At 42.8% G+C, this 18,395-nt stretch overlaps 1 protein-coding gene across 2 annotated transcripts in view; it reads right to left on the bottom strand.

Moving 5' to 3' along the window:
• The window catches only part of ZNF106 (zinc finger protein 106), a 52,076-nt gene that overhangs the window by 30,189 nt on the left and 3,492 nt on the right, over positions 1–18,395 (bottom strand). For both annotated transcript variants that reach the window (XM_077322748.1, XM_077322749.1), the window contains exons 2-4: positions 13,769–13,854; positions 11,975–12,036; positions 1,773–1,967 (exon numbers count right to left, since the gene is read on the bottom strand). In XM_077322748.1, the coding sequence (XP_077178863.1) occupies positions 1,773–1,967; positions 11,975–12,036; positions 13,769–13,822 (311 nt within the window). In that variant the 5' untranslated portion in view covers positions 13,823–13,854. The remainder of the gene's footprint in view (positions 1–1,772; positions 1,968–11,974; positions 12,037–13,768; positions 13,855–18,395) is intronic.

Below are 18,395 nucleotides of genomic sequence, written 5' to 3'. Positions count from 1 at the left end.
AATTTTAGGTTAAAATTTTCAGGAAAGCAAAATGTAATTGCCCAAGCTCATTTGCCTTTTGCACACACACCCCACCAAAACCCTAGACTCTTATGCTTGGGCAGTGTACCCATAAGACTCTATTTAGGCTTGTCAAGAAACTAATAGAGTAGCTTTATGTACCTTCCAAGGGCAAGTGCTGTTGTAAACAGTAGACTGGGTCCGTCTGCCACACTAGAATATTCAGTGTCAAAATGCAGCAAGGGCAATTTTCCCGTTCTCCCTGTAGGCTACTGGAGACATAAGGGCAGGAACATTTCACACTATGGCATCCCTCTTCACAACTCCTGATCATGGGTATGCACATGGTTTCGTGTTCCATATCCTTTTTTTAACTCTGACTACTCTCAAAGTCTCCAGTAGCTCCATAAATGGGTGATAGAGATCACTGAATTTATGGATCAGGGCAAGTTCCAAGAAGAAAAGTCAATCATAAGGTTTGTGCCTAAGTCACAGGGGATTCCTTATCAGATATCGACATTACTAGACCAGACGACAGAAAGATATGTAAGTACTAACAATTCCAGGATAACACCCTTTCTAGTCTCCCAAGGATGCTACCACAAGGAAATTTTAAACACCTCTTAGAAAATCCCACTACTAGAACATATAAATATATATTTTCTGGTTAGTGGAAGAATCACATCTGTTAGAACACTGACCAGTATGGGTAATATTTAATTTAGAGAACTGGTGAACTTGGATCAAAAGATACTTTCAGTTATGTGCAAGGGAAGGATGATGGGGCTTCATTAATATTCCCTCCATTAATAGCTCCTGTTCCTCCAGAAACTGACCCCCAAAAAGGCCCTTGAAAATCCCAATTAGGGGACAGGGGATTATTAGTAGGAGGACCCAATAGAACCCCCACACAAACAGGCACATTTTGTTCACACAGCAAAAAAGCAACGATTGTATAATGTCACAAAAGTTGACCCTTGTTCTTTAAACCGTAAAACATGATACAAGTAATGCACATCTCACAATAATTTCAAAGGCAGGCTGCAACTTAATATCCAGATCTATAGAAGATCTAATGTAACATAAACATACATAGGGTGGAGTTTCAAGATCTAGATGTACTGGACTGACAATGAATTTAACTGAACTAAAGTTTTTTTCGAGGCTCACTTGAAATACAGTCTCTCAGAACCATACAGCAAAAAAGTTATAAGCAGCCTACTTTCACAGGACTAACATTACTCTAAGAAGTTTTATAATTACAAATTTCTACATAATATGTACATAATCATACCTGCATAACCCTGAAACACAGTTTATACTACACGCAATCTCTTTTGGCCTGGGAATAGGCAGAGTGTCAGGGCTACAGGCACAGATACTGCGACCTTTTCTAAAGGTCCAGCCAGGCTATTCACAGTCTGAGCCAGGAACGCGGTACTTCTTGAAAAGACCTCAATGCACATGTTTAGTTATGTGCACAAGAAATGACCAGCTTTCAGCTACAGGTTCAAATCAACGTGCCGTTTTATTGTTTGCATTAGGGTCAACTTTCAGAGTCCTCTGCTCTGGAAAGCGTGATTCAGCTACATACCAAATATCGAAAGCTGTATACTAAAAATAGTAACTTATCCAACTCTTACGACTCTTCCAACTGTAGGCAGTGGCAGACCATGCTAAGTGTCCTGAACAGCCTTGCCAACATTCTATGTCCACAGAGCCTTACAGAGAACTCAAACACTTCTAAACTACTGAAACATGGATACACTCACCGGTTCTGCTCATTTCTTTGCTTGATTAACTGGATGAGCTCCTTGTCAAAGTATTCTTCGTCAGCTTCTTCTTTTCCTTCTTCTCCATCGTGGGCTTCAACGTTGTCTTTGTGCAGCTGGCTGGAGATGTGCTTAGCATATGATGACAAGCCCACCACTGTCACTCGACACACCTGGCACTCATGGTTGCTGTCCCTGGGGAAAGATGGAGAACGTGGGCTTTCAATTCTTCCCACAGGCATGCTGCTCTGACTCAGTTTCCTCTGAATGGGCAGGTTGCAGGTCAATCACCCACAAGGTCTAGTAGCCCACATTAATTTTTTTTCTTTTAACTTCATAAAGTTTTCCTTTTGTAGATTAGCCGATTTTGATGGCTTCTTGGTAAGGTTTTAGATTCTTTTCCAACAATCAAGAGGTAAGAGACTTAGGGGGATAATCAGTGTCAGTTGGAATTCTTCTTGGATTGTTGTACTCAAAATCTTGTCAGAGGAAACATTGAGGAGGTGGTGGCAGGATGGAGGGCTTGCAGAGCTAGCAGAAGCCGCCCTGAAGCACCTCCATGGTGCCAGCTGCACTGAGAAAACCCAGTGACAGAGACTAGATTTAATCTCTGCCTCAGCTGTCCCCCTCCAATGAAAGTCAGCAGAAGGGAGGGGAGAAAACACTCCTGTAACCAATCCTAACGAAGGGAAACTTGAACTGGGACAGCTGGCACAGTGGCCTGGAATTCAAAGACTTCCATGGCACAGCAAATGAAAGGAGGGAGTCTCCAGTTTACTGTACTTTATTTGGTTCAGAACACACATGTGAAGTCCACTCTCTACTCTGCAAGGGATCATCCCTAGGGACACAAAATTATTTCAGTTGGAAGAAGCCAACAACTGTGTCAGACAAGTGGCATACTCTGATTTCAGCTAAGACTGACAGGCTGGCAAGCCCTGCACTGTCTGAGCAACCCACATGCAAAAATAAGGACGCTTCATTTGAAAGAAAGGGGTGAACAGCAATTAACATATTACATTACTGTGTTCTACAATACAGTTCTATCCAGCAAAGAACCTTCACTAATTGGTTCAGAGCATAAAGCTATATTTCTGACAGTATGGCATGTCCCAAATTCTACTTAGACACTGGTTGCACTCAGACATCTCACTCCTACCCATTAACTGCCATGTACAAGTGCAGATGTGGGGATTAATCAAAATTAGTTTCTTTCCCATCCATGAGGATTTTAAGCACAGATTAAACCAGGAGTTCCCAACCCTACTGCAGGCACCTTAAGAATTCTAATACAGGGTAGTGGGTGCGACTGCAAAATGGCTGCTGTAGGAGGTAGCATCATTCCCAAAATGACAGGGAGTTATGCAGAACTCTTAGAAATTCTTCAACAGTTTAGGCAGAGGCTTAATAAGATGCCTTTTAAAACAAATGTATCATTTAAAAGTATTTTCTTGCTTCCATGCATCTCCCACTCCTATATTAGATTTTTGAGGGGCTAGCAGGTTAGCCATGAGGGGCTAGCCATGGTTTTTTAACTGTTTTAGGAGTCGGTTTTTACAAATCTGTATCAATGTATGTCCAGATGGGTTTGAATGGACTGTTGTAACCCACCACGAGCCTATTATAAGAGTGGCGAGTAATACATCGAATAAATAAATAAACTGCCTTCAGTCACACCGTGAAGTCACTATAGCCACCGCCACAGTGACATTTTTAAAAACCTGCACAGTCAATCATGTCTCCAATGGCCAGCACCACAGCACCCACAGGCACAGAGGTGGGGACCCCTGGATTAAACTCCAGCTGAGAATCCTGATTCATCCACATATCTGCATTTGTACGAAATGGGTAAGCAGAGTGATTCTCCACATGAGTAGTGGGGTAGGAAGGCCAGTAAGGGTTTGTGAGCCAGAAACGTTCCGTAAATGTGTTCATTCTTCCTGAACTAGTTAACTAATGCTGAATGCAGCTTCAGTGAAGGAATGAAAATGGGGCGGAGTGACTCTAGCCAGTGTGCTCAGTGAAGTCTGCCCTTCCACTAGAGTTCCACTAGGAAGGCTTCTCTGGCTGGAGGGAAGCTTCTGACTCTGCTGAGCAGAGTGGCTGGAGCCACTCTAGGGTTTCACATTCAGAAGTTTTAAGATTATGCCACAAGTTCTCTCTTTGTTCAAGGCACATCCCCTTAACCCATACTGGCTCCTCATTGTTCATCTCCCTTGAACTCACAATTTAGGGAATCATTGTACTAAGAGGATCTATTCTGCGAGTGCGGCTATTTGGTTTGTTTGTTTTAAAAAACAAATTTGATAATCTATTCAGGGAAAGGCAAACATGTTTTAGGCATTTTACTTTACATCAAAGCTTCATGCCATTGTCTCTTTGTAATGTGGATTTTAGCACAGCTGTGAAATCACTTGAATAGAAATATTTGCTAATGAAGTGTCAGAAATCCCTGTCTCCGGGGCCACAACCATCTTCAGTATTCTGCAAAGAATCCCCATCAAAGGAAATGGAGCCTGAGAACCTCCTTCCACCTCTCCCGTTTTTAAAAATGTGAAAGGCAAAACCAAGGAAGAGCTTCTTCACCCACTCACAAGGTATTAGGACTAATGGCTTTCAGCATGCTTTAGTAAGAGGCCCGATGGATGTTAAATAAAGAGTAAGGCTTTCAAAAGCGGATTTCACTCACACTTTCAGTTAATTCCTGAAATAACTGAGTTAGGAATTCCTAACTGGAGGCCACAATCCAAAGAACTGTACAACTGCAAGTTCAAGGTGGCTTTGGTCTTCCTTTTATAGAAAATCACCATCCCACACACATAAATATATTTTGAAACTAAGGAGACTTTCAGAAGCAATTTATAATGCAGCATTCAAAGGTGGGGGAGGGATACCTCAGTGTCCCCGCACAAGCTCTTAGCCAAAGCTTTAAATTATGGAAGTATGATATAATTCAGGAAAAGTCTGTTGTGAATACATACTTAAAAGCAGTGTGCTCTTATTGTGCAGCTATCACTTTTAAACCAAAGGAAGCAGGCTCAGTATAGAAATATAATAACAAATAAAATAAATAAATGAAAGTAAATTATATATTTCGCTGTTCCCCATTCCCTGTTTCCCATTTTATATTCAGCAACAGATCTTTAACACACTGCTTTATGACACAGGGCACTTGTGAGGATAGCCACTGCTGATCAAGGGAAATTAGCTAAAGCAGTGGTCCCCAACCTTTTTTCGGCTGGGGACCGGCGGGGCAATAGCCCCGCCCGCGCATCGCGCATGCGCGGACGGACTGCAGTTGCGCGCTGCGCTGCCGAAATCGCGCATGCGTGGCACTCACGCATCCCTGCCGGCGGAGGAAGGCCGAGCCCGTCAGCCGATTGCCCGCTCCGCAGCCCAGATCGGGGGAGGCGCGAAGCCGGGCGCGGAGGGAGGCGCGTAGACGGCCGGCGCGCCGCAGCGCGGCGCAGCACCAAGGATAGCGGGAGTCGGGAGGGCGCACCAGGCCCCAGCTAGGGAGAGAGCGGGCGCCGGCTGCCTGGCCGGCCGGACGGCTGCCCACGGGGGGTCTCCGCTAGCCGTGGCTCCGGCACAAGGGGTGGCCGCACCAGCCAGCCAGCCTGGCGTACGGCTCGGTTTGCAGCGGGGAGCGGGACGGGGGCAGCCCATGGGGAAGCCGCGGAGCCAGGCAGGAGGAGCGGCCGCGCTGCTGGTGGCTCTGCCCCGGGGCCCCTCCGGTCCTTGAGGCGCCTGCCTTGCCCCCCCCCGCCTAAGCCGCGCCAAATGCAGACAACAGGTCGCGGTCCAGACAGGCCGGGCTTCTGCGGCCACCGTTAAGTGCCCGCCGACCCCACCCCATTCCCAGGGCGGGAGACAGAGAGAGAGAGAGCCTCTGGGGGAAGAGGGGATGGCGGCACGGTTCCCGGCGAGCACCCCGGCCACGTGCCGGCTGCTCCCCTCCTCTCGGAGTGCATCCCCGGGCCACGCGCCTACTCGCCACGTGGAGACGCCGCCGCCACCGCTCTCTGTCCTTGCAGTGTTGGTGGCGGCCGACCTACCTGGCAGGGTTTTGGTGGGGAAAGGCCGGCCGACCCGGGACGAGCTCCGCCAGCGAGAGCGCTGAAGGCTGTGCAGAGCTCCGCCTGCCCACGCCCAGCGCCCTGCCGTCGAGGCCGCCCCCTCGGCGCCGCACACCGCTCCGGCCCAGCCAGCTTGCGGCCCGGGAAGTTTTTTACTGTGGGGGGGGCGGGGAGAGGGAACCGCGGCCCGGCGCCCTGGCCTTCGCAGCCCGGCACCGGGCCGCAGACCGCAGGTTGGGGACTACTGAGCTAAAGAACGAAATAGTAATCTCTTAGGCTGTATTCAGACATCCATATTAAACCAACACAGTGCAGGAGATTCCAACTTGCTTCTGGGCTTGCACATGTGCCTGGCCCATGTATCTCCTCACACGGAGTAATATAGGAAGGCAGCTTTAGTAAACAGCCTCAGCTATTTGGCTTCTAGGCGAGAATAGAGATTTTTCTCCAGTGGATATCACACATATCCTATTAACTGCATGAGAAGTTGTTTGTATATGGATTTAGACAGGGAGGCCTTCAAGCAATAAAAATAAGAGAAAAGGGATTCTTTTAAATGTGTCATGCAATATACAGAAGCATTCTAAACCCAATACCATAGGCTTGAATACTTCATTAGGGATCCCACAGATATAAAGCATTCATGCCAGGTCAACTACGAATGTTAAATAGAATGGAACAGCAAAACAGAACAGAAGAGGGAGGAAACAAAACATAAAATCCCAAGACAAACAAAGTTAGAGAGGACCACGTAGCACCTAAATTGATAGCAGACTCAGCAGTTGCAAAAAAAAAAAAATAATAATCTTAATCAGACAATGTAAAATATGATTCTAAAAATTATCTGGAATAACCAAGCTCGAGTTACATGGCTAAAGTTAATGTTGATGACACTCTGCTGTCAGGGCAACCAACCCTCAGCTGTTCAGCGAAAGAACAGATGGATTCTTAGTGCCCAAAGGAAGGTCAGATATGCTGGATTCAGAGAGTGAACAAAGGCCCCACTTGGGCCCAAAGAAGGCACATGGTGAAATGCCCATGTTTTTGTCATCTTCTTCACACATCTTACTAGAAAGCATTCCGTTTTATTAATTTAAAAGGTGCCGAGAGAGAAGGCATCTTTCTTCAGTGGTTACAAGAACACTGCATATTCATTTACTTCAACTCTGGGCATCACATATGCCGACACAAGCTAGTCCCCCAATATGTCCGGTTTCCAACAAATACCTCTAAGAAACTCATGAATGGGACACGGCAGACAGCCATTCCCTGTTTGTCATAAATCTCTAGTAACTAGAGGCAAAGCACCTCTGAATATGGAGGCTCCATTTTTAGCTACGATGGCTGTAACAGACCTATTATGACCTACCCTCCATGCCCTGTTCCAATCCATTTTTAAAGTAGTCTATATGGACGCATACAAGGAAAGGCACGTAGGAGAGGACGGTTTAGATTCACTGAGCTCTGCATTATGGAACACAGCACACTTCTCTCGTGCTGCTCTGGGAAGATGTACAATGGGCTGGATCCAAACACAACATTTCTGGAAGCAGAAGGCTTTTATGCAAGGGAGGACATTCCGCCAATTCATTTATTTTTCTTATATTTATATGCCGCCACTCATGGCCTGGCCAGCAGCTGCCAATAACTGGTACAGCAGGTCCTCTCCATGCTACCTCCCAAGTCATTCCTGAGGATCCCCTCATCATCAGTTTTTGAGAGAGTGTAGGGACTGTGGCTGGAAGGAGGATGAGAAAACTTAATTTGATTAAGGGATAGAGGAGAGAGGCTGTGGCCCACTGGAAGAGCTTCTGCTTTGCATGCAGAAGTCTCCAAGGTCAACCCCTGGCATCTCCAGTTAAAGGGACAATCTGTGAAAGACGCTACAAAAACCCAGAAGAGCTGGTGCCAGTCTGAATAGACATACTGATCTTGATGGATCAGAGGTTTGAAACAGTATTATTATAAACACATCTAATCTACGATTCAATGGAGCACTAGAGGGTTTTTCAAACTAATTAATTATGTTGCATAGAGGCTGGGTGAGAAAGAACTTATAATGGATATGCTGGATTCACTGGGACCGGTTCAGTTAACACCACCCCCCATGCTGAATTCATCATCATCATGAATCATGAATAAGAACATAAAACAAGCCCTGCTGGATTAGAATAGTCCAGCATTCCGTCTCACACAGTGGTCAACCAGTTCCTTTTAACAGCCAACAACAGGTCACAGCGGCAATCTTCCCCTGAATCACCTTACACTTACCAACACTGAACTTCATTTAACACACTGTCACCTACTCATCCAGTTTACAGAGGTCCTCCTGGACCTTTTCACAGTCAGCCTTGTTTTTTACTATTCTGTGTCATCTGCAAACTTGGCCACTACACTATTCACCTTCCATTGTGAGAACTGTCCATTTATTCCTTCTCTTTGCTTCCTGTCATTTATCCATCTCAATATAAGTAAATGTTTGTGACACTGAGGGATTCAGAAGGAAATGTTGGTACTCATAGAACTCGAACATGAGAAACAATACATATTTATATGCCATTTCTTCAGAGTTCAGCTCTTAAAAAAAATAATTGCCTGAGAAGGGAGTCCAACAAGTTCTAGAACTTGATATTGTGGTTTAGGAATTCAGAATGTTTATTCAACCCTTTTCAGGACTGCTTCAAAACCCAGAAAAGTAAACCATATATTTAATGTGCATTGCGCAGGGGGTTGCACTAGATGACCCAGGAGGTCCCTTACAACTCTATGATTCTATATCTTTAAACTGCCTTTCTTCCACCAAAGGCTTACAGACAATCAAATAAAAGCAATAGGACACTAAAAACTTCACCATAAAAACCTTGAGGCTAGATACTATTTTAATGTGTCCCATGTAAGGCCACCCTTGAAGACAACTTCAATATTTCAATTACTTCCAAATACAGCAGCAGTTATATATTTGTTTATGTGACTCCAAATTTGTGATCCTTGTACTAGGTAAGTATTGATAGGCACCACAATACCCATGGATGTCATGTTGGGAAATCCTGCTTTAGACTTTTAAGTGCAAATAAAATCTTCACAAAGGCAGAATAGGCTAGCTGAGCTGACATAAGTTTCCCATTTTTCTTGCCTTTGTATTTTTATGTACTTTCCATTTAAACTTTGCTGTTGGCTGATTTAGTCCCTTTTTTAAAAAAACAGGAGGACTGAACAAATGTTTTACATAAATAAAGTACAGTGATCACACCAATATTAGACAAACTGATGTAATGATTAAAAATTAGGGCTGAAACAGCATGACACCCAAAATACAACAAGGAAAACAGCAATAGAAGAGAAAGCAGAAAGACTAAAAGCTCACATCCCCAAAGGAGCTTATGCAAACAGGCTTGGCATCTAACAGACAATTTAGCAAGATTCAGAACTACCGATGATAGCATCACACCAGTCCAAATTATGCATGTGTAAATGGCTAGCATTTTTGTAATCTCAGAAATACCGCTATTATACAGGCCATTAGCCAAAAGAAGCCAAGTACTATATTTTGCTATGACAACCCAAGTAATAAACAACATACATCTTTGGGAATGTACATGTTTCTAGAAAAGATCATCCCCTTAAAATGATGATACAAATGGGGCCCAAGCATCATTTTGGAGTGGCCAGTACAAGCTTGAAATATAGGTCCCTGCCCACACATGATCCCATCCCATTTATACATACAAGCTCATGAGACACCAAATAAAAGTTTCTATTTTAGTTCTGAAATGACATTTTCCACATTTCTGAAGTTATACCACAACCCACACCAGTGCTTTCCTATCATGCCCTATAAAACAAACCCTTCCCTTGCTATTTTTGGCTAGCATATACCTAGCCTGAAGACAGCAATGCTCAGTGATATACCTTGGTTGGTGCTAAAGCAGCATTTCTTAAATTGATGTTCAGTCACGAGTTGGAATAAGCATGAACTGGAAAAACCTAATACAGTTGGGGTGTTTCTGAACTGAGCCAAAAGCCCTGAATGGTTCAGGCCATTCAATTTTATTTCTCCCTGCTTAGAAACAAACTACTAACAGCTTGACAGATCAGCCCATCAGCTGACAAGCTTAAACTGGATCCAGTTCAAGGTCTGGGTGTTGACCTTTAATGCCCTTAATGATCTGGGACAATCATAATTGCAAGACTGCCTCCCTTGCTGTACCCCCAAGAAGGAACTGCTTTCCTCCAAGAAGGAACCTGATAGTAGTCCCTGGCCTGAAGCTTTTGTTAATCAAGATTGGCGCTTTTCCCGTCCTGGCTCCAGCCTGGTGGAACATGCTCCCAATTGAGAAGTAAGCTCTGGGGGCCTTATTCTAATTCTGCAGGGCTTGTAAAATGGAGTTGTTCAGCCAGGCCTTTGGTTGACAGTGGGTGAAGAAACTCTTGTTACCAGCCCCCTGGGTGACCCCACTCGTCTCTTTTTCTTTCTTTTTAACTCAGTTGCTAGCCCCATGGACCTGGAAACATCTGAAAAGCAATATGCTAGGAAACTGATTTTAGATGTTTTATTATTCTGATTTTCTAACTGACCATGGGTGTTTTAATTGATGATTTTGTGAACCATCCAAAGCCCATTTGTCAAGTGGAAGGGTGATACATATCTAACAAATAAATGGCTACCAGCCACTTCTGCGATCAATTTCACTCCCTCCCACCTTGAAGTGTGTGTGTGGGGGGGGGGAGAAGCAAAATGGATCACTTAATGGCTTGTAGCCATTTAAACCTAACAGCTGACAGGTGGGCTGCCCTGCTCAGTTGCTAGGTTTAAATGGCCTGAAAATGAGCAGAATAAATGTCCTGGAAATAGATTCAAGTGGGTAGTCGTGTTGGTCTGAAGCATCAGAATAAATTTCAGGCCAGTGGCACCTTTAATACCAACAAATTTTTATTCAAGCTATGAGCTTTCATGTGCACGCACACTTCCTCAGACACAATGTTATGGAATGAAAGTAACATGTTCAAACTTATAGGTAGAGTATGAGAATAAATTGACATACAGCATAACAAAAATGGTTAACAGGTTCCAGAGATAAATAGGAAAAAACAGCAATTTGGATTTGTTTGTATTCAATCAACCATGATTGTTATTCTCTGTGTTTATTGCTGCTATCATTATTTTTACTATCCCCGTGACATAGCTACTGAGTGTGATGTATTGTTCTAGTTCCTCCACATTTCACGTGAACCGCCCTGAGCCTCAGGGGAAGGTGGTATAGAAATTTAATGAATAAATAAAATAATAGATATATTACACCAGTTTGAATCCTTTATTTTTTAAATCTTCAAACTTCAAACTTCTTCAAACTTCAAAGTAAGGTGCCATTTGCTGGGGAAAGGAACATTTGCCTCCATTCCCCTTGACAATCTAATTTTTCCAGACTGCAAAAGCAAATTAGACTCTGCCTCTATCATTCTTTCCAGCTGCAGCCTTTGCCGTCATTGAGTACCACACAAACATTAGCCTCAGGCAAACAGACAGGCTCACCATCAGAACTCAAGATGGAACAAGAAGACCATACTGCATGTATCTATGTGTTTCTGTAAGTGTGCGTGTATAGATACATATATATAGTGTGATGTGATGACGGTTCAGTGACCGGCAGAAAATAAAAACCACTGCCCACAGAAACACCTACAAGACAATCGAAAAAGAAAACCTGTTAACCTTATTGGTTGGAAGATGCCCCTACCAGATTATATACTGAGTTATGCCTCCTCCCTGCTGCTTATCCCATTTCCCTTGTGCAGACATGAGGCTCTATAATAGTGCTCATATCCAACAATCCATAGAGATTACCATTATTTTTACTGACTATATTATATGACAAATAAAAGGGATCAAATTCAGAATTTGATTAGTCAGTTTCTGAATGCACATCATTACTGTCTTGAGCAATGGGTATTCATGAGAACCAAAAAAATCTAGTCACCCAAAAATTATTGACTCAGTTGTACATAACTATGGACATCACTGCAGATTTAAGTCTTATAATTCGTTTCACATAAAATAGGACTATTTAATTTCAAAACACTGTATCAAGTTGCATCAATATGTAGCTGACACCATTATAAGCATACCTTCCCTTCAGATTTTCAAGTTCCCTGTGATGAAGCATGCTTCTCATGTGCTCATCCATCTCCTAAAAAAAAAATGTTTAAGCTATAAATAGTTAAAAAGCGGTGCATAACACATTACCAAATACTCAACATCTATGGAACAATTTCCTTTTCAGCCATATGGTGGACTTCTATCCAAAAAGTCATTCTACTCCTTCCTTCTGACCGACTCTTTATCTACTGGCTCCTCCTACTGATAGGATTTAGATAAGTTAGTGCAACAGGTATACATGAAAGGTAGTCAAGAGATCAGATACAGAATATATAGTACATGCTTTAAGAAGAGTGTTCTGGTTTTAAACTGTTTGTAAAGATCAGTGAAATGTAAGAAGTAAACTGTATCTGCTGTGTTTGTTTCTATATAAATTAAACTGTTTCAATTTTTAGGTTGGAGGCTTGTCAATGACAGAGCAGATGTGCTCCCAGCTTCTTATATCATGCCTTATTCATGCAAAAGCACTATGGCTCATTGGCAGCAAACATGCATTGCACATAAGGGAACCATAACCATCACTGGTCCAATCCCTGAATTCTTCAATTGAAGAGTACAGCTAAGAAACTACCCTTCTCTGCTTATGACAATGGAGAGCTTCTAGCAGTAAGAGCTGGCGGTAATGAAGTAGGCAGACAAGTAGCCTGAGATAGCTTTATGAAAAGAGAGTAAGATCTCCAAAAGTCATCTGAGCAATCACAAAATGCATAGTGTCAAAGGTATCCAGGCAACAATAGTTCTCCATCTGAATTACATTCAATTCTTATTATACCACGATCATTTGGTTCTGGGAAGTCACCTCCCTGGTTTGGTAACTGTCTGGCCAGAAGACTGTAAACAGAGTTCTGAGAAATTTTACTCCTGAGGTTATATCAATTCTAAGAAAAAAGGTTGTTATTAAAGACAAGGATTTGAATGAGAGGTCTTCTCACATGAGTCATCCATGAAGTTATTTCATAACTGAGGACTTGATTGTGTGATGGATCCTTGTCTTCTTGGTTTATTATGCCTGATTATGTTTTTAGTCTTTGTTTTACTTTGCACTTGCTCAAGCAGAGAAATCACAATTCATTCATTACAAAAACTGGATCAAGAATACTGGGTGTGGGACAAATATTTTAGATAAATTATGGAAATGGTCTTGTTTTTGCTACAAATGACATATATATCTCATCAAGCGCAAAGAGGACATAAAGCCTAATTTTTGTTTGTTTGTTTGTTTTTAGGTTCTTTTATCACTGAGGTATAATTATGTCGATCTACCCTCACATGGGGGTCTGATCCTGCTGGAGACCATGATGTAGGAGGATGAAAGATGCCCTGTGCTGTTTAACACAGAATGACTGGTTCCTCTACAGTGATTTTAAAATTTTAAAAACATGCTGTACCATGGCACCATATCCCTGTGGAGGACTCAGGGTCTAATAGTTTGACTGACTTAAATTTTAGTACTGTTTTAGTACTGTTCCGTCAAGCATTTACAGTGCCTTTCGTACAAACTATCTAGTTAATTCTGCTCCTGCTTACCTTCCTAAGATTAGCATCAAAGTTCTAATCTATAGTACAAGTCAAATACACATTTAAGGACTTAATCATACCACAGTTGTGATAAATATATAAATGTAAATATTATATATTATAAATATTATATATATAAAAAATTTTAATGGACCAGTTTGTTTTGAGGACAAAGATTTTAATTTCACGGAACTTATTGGAAAAATGCTATTATACTAGTTTTGAAATGCTTTTTTTTTTTTTACCTTTTTTGAGGCGTATATTATATGGCACAATATACATTTTCGTTCTTGAACCATAGCGAATACTTTGAAAAGATCTCACCCCGCTCCTACAAGAAAGAAACATCCATTAACCTTGCTTAATTTTTTGTAAATGATGTTGTAAGTAACTGAAGCCGAATTTGAACTGTTCAGCATATGTCCTTTAATTTCCATTCCCAATTATATCTTCTTTAGCTATAATCTGTTTTCATAACAGCCTGATTGCAGTGTACCTTCGATCAAATTCTTGCATTTAAAAAAATGTCTAAACTGTGATAACTATCGTGTTTACTCAAAAGGAAGATGAGCTTGAGCAAGTTGATGAGACCCTCTTTAAAAAAAACATACAAAAAAGTATTTGTAATTACTTTACATTAACTCTAATTTGTATGTAAACTTAAGACAGACCCCACTTTCTTGATGGCATGCATGGAGAAAATCCTTGTCTTCCTTTAAGTAAACAAGTATTCAATATTGATTAGAATAATATACTGAAGAAGAAGAGTTGGTTCTTATATGCTGCTTTTCTCTACCCAAAGAAGTCTCAAAGTGGCTTACATCTGCCTTCCCTTTCCTCTTCCCACAACCCTGTGAGGTGGGTAATGCTGAGAGAGCCCTAATACTACTGCTCGGTTTTATCAGTGCTGTGGTGAGCCCAAGGTCACCCAGCTGGTTGCATGTGGGAGAGCACAGAATCAAACCCACACTCCTAACCACTGCACCAAGCTGGCTTTAAACTGAACTGAAGCATATCAGATTCCATCTGCAGTAGCGTTCCCACAATTAAAATGACAGTGAAAATGTCGAGCCATGGACACTATAGAAGACAGAACACGTTAGAAGATGGTCATAAAACTGGGGAGAAGAACCTGAATAGGATCAGCAGAGAACACAAGAAAACAAGTAGACCCATGATATCAAACAGGAAAAACCAACAGTGTCCAGGAAAAAAGTTCAAAGACTACCATTCAGCTATTTAATGACAGCTGGCCCAACATTCCTCAGAATAAACCTCTCTAAAACAAGCTGCCAGGAAGTGAATTGCCTTACAGTGGAAGAATGGAAGATAGCAAGTTAAAAGTGTAACTCAGTAACTTAACAGTTAAAAGCATTATCTACAAGTGACACCTTCCTAGTGCTCTGTTTGTTTTTTGCCAGGGCAAATCATACCCCTTGCCTTTTTCACAGGGACTCATCTAACTTACAGTTATTTTAAGAACTGCTGGAAGGACAGATGTGATATACTTTCAACAGTTAATAAAAATAATAAACAAGTATGACCATTATGAATAATAGAGAATTACATTTTGATTCAACCCCATTCACTGTACTTGATTAAGGTTTATGTTAAATTATGGAGGTACTGAATATTCTTCTTAGATTAGTTCGCAGAGGCTTCACACTTTCCCTGAATACTATCATATCCTGTAGTTGTGGCATGAGCTTCCAGAAGAGAACTTGCAGTGGCAGCTGCCATAGGTCAGAGGTGGAAACAACTTTAAACACAGCTAATCCGTTTCCCTTGTTTTAGAACCCAGTTCTTGAGGCTCTCTGTCATATGACTGCAGAGCACAGGATTAATTTCCTTTGATTAATTAAGTAATGAAAATACCCCAAACAGTGTTCCTTTTCCTGCTGCAGTGTAAGCCAGCCCAAATTATGCTCTTCAGAGACCCTCAAGAACAGTGTGAGTGGTGTGATGTGGGTAATGGGGGTTGGCAACATGATTAGCTCTTCTGCTAGAAGAAATGTTTGGATTTCTGCCCATGTGCATGCTGCAAGGCATTGATAATATATGTGCTCAAACGTAACTTTCTCCAGGAAACAAACTCTTAAAAAGGGAAGCAAAACTGCAAAGCTACTCAGTAGCCATGATGGTAACAAACTACAGGAACTGATTACTGAAATGTATACATTTACCTGCTTATCTTATATTTGTATCAGTGGTCTTCCATGCTAAGTTGCTGTTAAATACAAGGATTGCCAGGATATGTGACATGGAGGCACATTCTTGTAAATAAATACTCAAATGCTTCTTGCACTTGGAGCTCATATAAAGAGATTTCATCATAGTTATCAAAAAACTACCAAAGGAAATCTTACACACAAAAATTCAAATTACTGGGGAAAACTATTCATTCTCGGTAGAAAGCTGTTAAACATCTATTCAGAAAAAAATGATAAACATTGCTTACATGATAAACATGACACCAATTACAGAGAAGCTTGTTCAAGACCATTGTTTTTAGGATCCCTACAAAGATTTTTTTATAAACTTCAGATTAAAATAATCAGAAGAACATGCAACAGGCAGGAATCCTAATCCTTGAGTTGAATGCTATGGATTTCCTTTTGGGCTATGACCTGTTCTGCTTCCCCAATTTTCTATACTAAGATCACTTTGTAGTTTAATGAATTGATGCCCGTCAATACGTTTAGGATATTGCTCAAAATTGGCTCAGCCCTTCTGGAATTCAGACGCAAGTGCAAAAGGGATGCAAAGCACTTAAAAAGGACAAAGAGGTCACTGGTGCAGGCATGACTTTTCACATCTGTTAGCAAGGAGAATCAAAGGGACATTTGCCAAGCAGATCTAAAATTACACCTATGTTGGTGAATTAGCCTATCAGAGTAACAGTGCACTATGGCAGAGTGAGTTTAAAGCTTCCATCAACTGTCCAACCAACTGCAGCCACTTATGATTAAGTCTAAAAATACTGTCTGAATTCAAATATTATTGGCTGCTGCCATGAAAGACAAGTACAAATTCATTTTTGCAAAGCAATTTCTTGTACCACAAAGAGGCAACAAGCTAGAGTTCGGGTTCTTTTACTCAGTGAGCCTTCCAAAGCAAAGCAAATGGTTAGAAGTATCTCCATCAAAATACAAACTCCTGCCCAGAGGATTCTTCCCGTCCTATCAATGGGAAGACACTTGAGAACATATTTAAAATACTAGATTTAAAGCCCATTGTATCCGTAAATACAATGGGCGCTAGCATCCCGTTTCTTCCCCCTGGCAGCCCTCCTGCCAGTCCTCCCCCCTACCCCAAAAAGTCCTGGCACAGCATCTCCAAGGCTTGGCAGGCATTTATGGGGCAGGAAACTTGGGCTTTGAAGGGGCCGGGGCATGCGCCAGGCCCCCCACCGGCCCCCGGCGAGGGCCGCGCATTGGTGCGGGCGTCAGAGGTGGGCCACCAGTGGAGGGGAGAGCGGAGGTGACGAGGCAGGCCAAGGACCCAGGCGCGCATCCCCGGGCTACCTGGCTAGACCTCCGTGCGACGAGCTGTTCTCCAGCAGCAACCACCTCAGGGAGGTGGACCCAGTGGCCGTAGCCATCCGGGTTGCAGTGTTCTACTCGGGCGGCGAGCTGGAGGGTGTCCAGAAGGCAGCAGGCGGCAGCCATGCTGAGGGCAACATACTTCAGGGGGAGGTGGGCGGCAGCGTGAAGCAGCATGTCTCCTAGGAAGCGGGCAAAGAGTAGGAGGGAGCATGGGCAGCACCACGGCAGTAAAGGGGGGGGCAAGGCCGGGATGAATGGCAGCTCTGTGGTGAGGGCGGGTCCAAGGGGTAATTTGAAGGAGCGCTTCGTGTGCTGCCCAACTGGGCCATTGGGGCAGACTGACAAGTGGAATCGCTTTGCACCTCCCAATTGGCCTCTCCACTTGTCAGTCCAGGAGCAAGGGGCCAATCCGGCAATTGTGATCCTGGACTCAGCCTACCCCAACCGCCCTTACTGTTTTATTAAGGGGGAAAGATATTTATCCAGGTTTTTGGCATCAAAAAAACACAAAACAGGATAGCAGGAAGAAAAACACACCCAACATTTAAAAAATGATTATTTAATAAACTAATCAAGACAGACAGACATATCTTTATTACGGTCATAGACCAGCAAAGTAAGCTAATCAAGAAGAATTCCACCACCACACACAACTCAGAAGAAACAGAGAAAACAGAAGAACTATCCGCAATTAAACAATACAACCTGAGCTCAGAGATCTATTCATCCAAATATCCCCTGAAACATTGTTCCAATGAGTTATCCATGAGCAAGAAAACGTGAGACAAGGCATGACACTCAAAAGATATGGTGTCACTTCTAACAGTCTTATTGTTCTGTGCTAAGCAGTGTCATACACTCTTAAGCTGATGGATGGGGGAGGACTGGCTATTTAACTTTCAGGGAAATTACCCAGTGGGCCACTATCCTACTGATCCACTGGTGACTAGAAACAACCCGAGTTTTTCACTGCCTTATGGGCCACTGGGCTTAGACTCTACATTGGCAATGGTTAAACCTCAGCAGCCACTCAGATTACTTTGTTCCTGTGCCATTTTCACTTCCCAGTCCACTCTTACCACATAATTTAGCCATGTTTTTACCAGTGGAGGAATAGGGGCTTCTGGCTAGACTTGTCTGTCCTCAACCAGAGCCAGGGCTTTCCCATTCCTGGCCCTCACGTAGAATGAGCTCCCAGACAACATCAGTGCCCTGCTACACTAAAACAACTCTAAAATACCTGAAAAAAATGGAGCTCTTCAGTGACAAGTTAACCAGCCTCGAACCAGAGCACTGAGGTCTGTCGCACCATCAGAACTCACAGAAA

The sequence above is a fragment of the Paroedura picta genome, chromosome 2 (genome assembly GCF_049243985.1).
Source record: "Paroedura picta isolate Pp20150507F chromosome 2, Ppicta_v3.0, whole genome shotgun sequence".
In the NCBI taxonomy this organism is placed as follows: Eukaryota; Metazoa; Chordata; class Lepidosauria; order Squamata; family Gekkonidae; genus Paroedura; species Paroedura picta.
The sequence above is the reverse complement of the archived record's forward strand: the minus strand, read 5'-3'. Positions and strand labels throughout refer to the sequence as shown.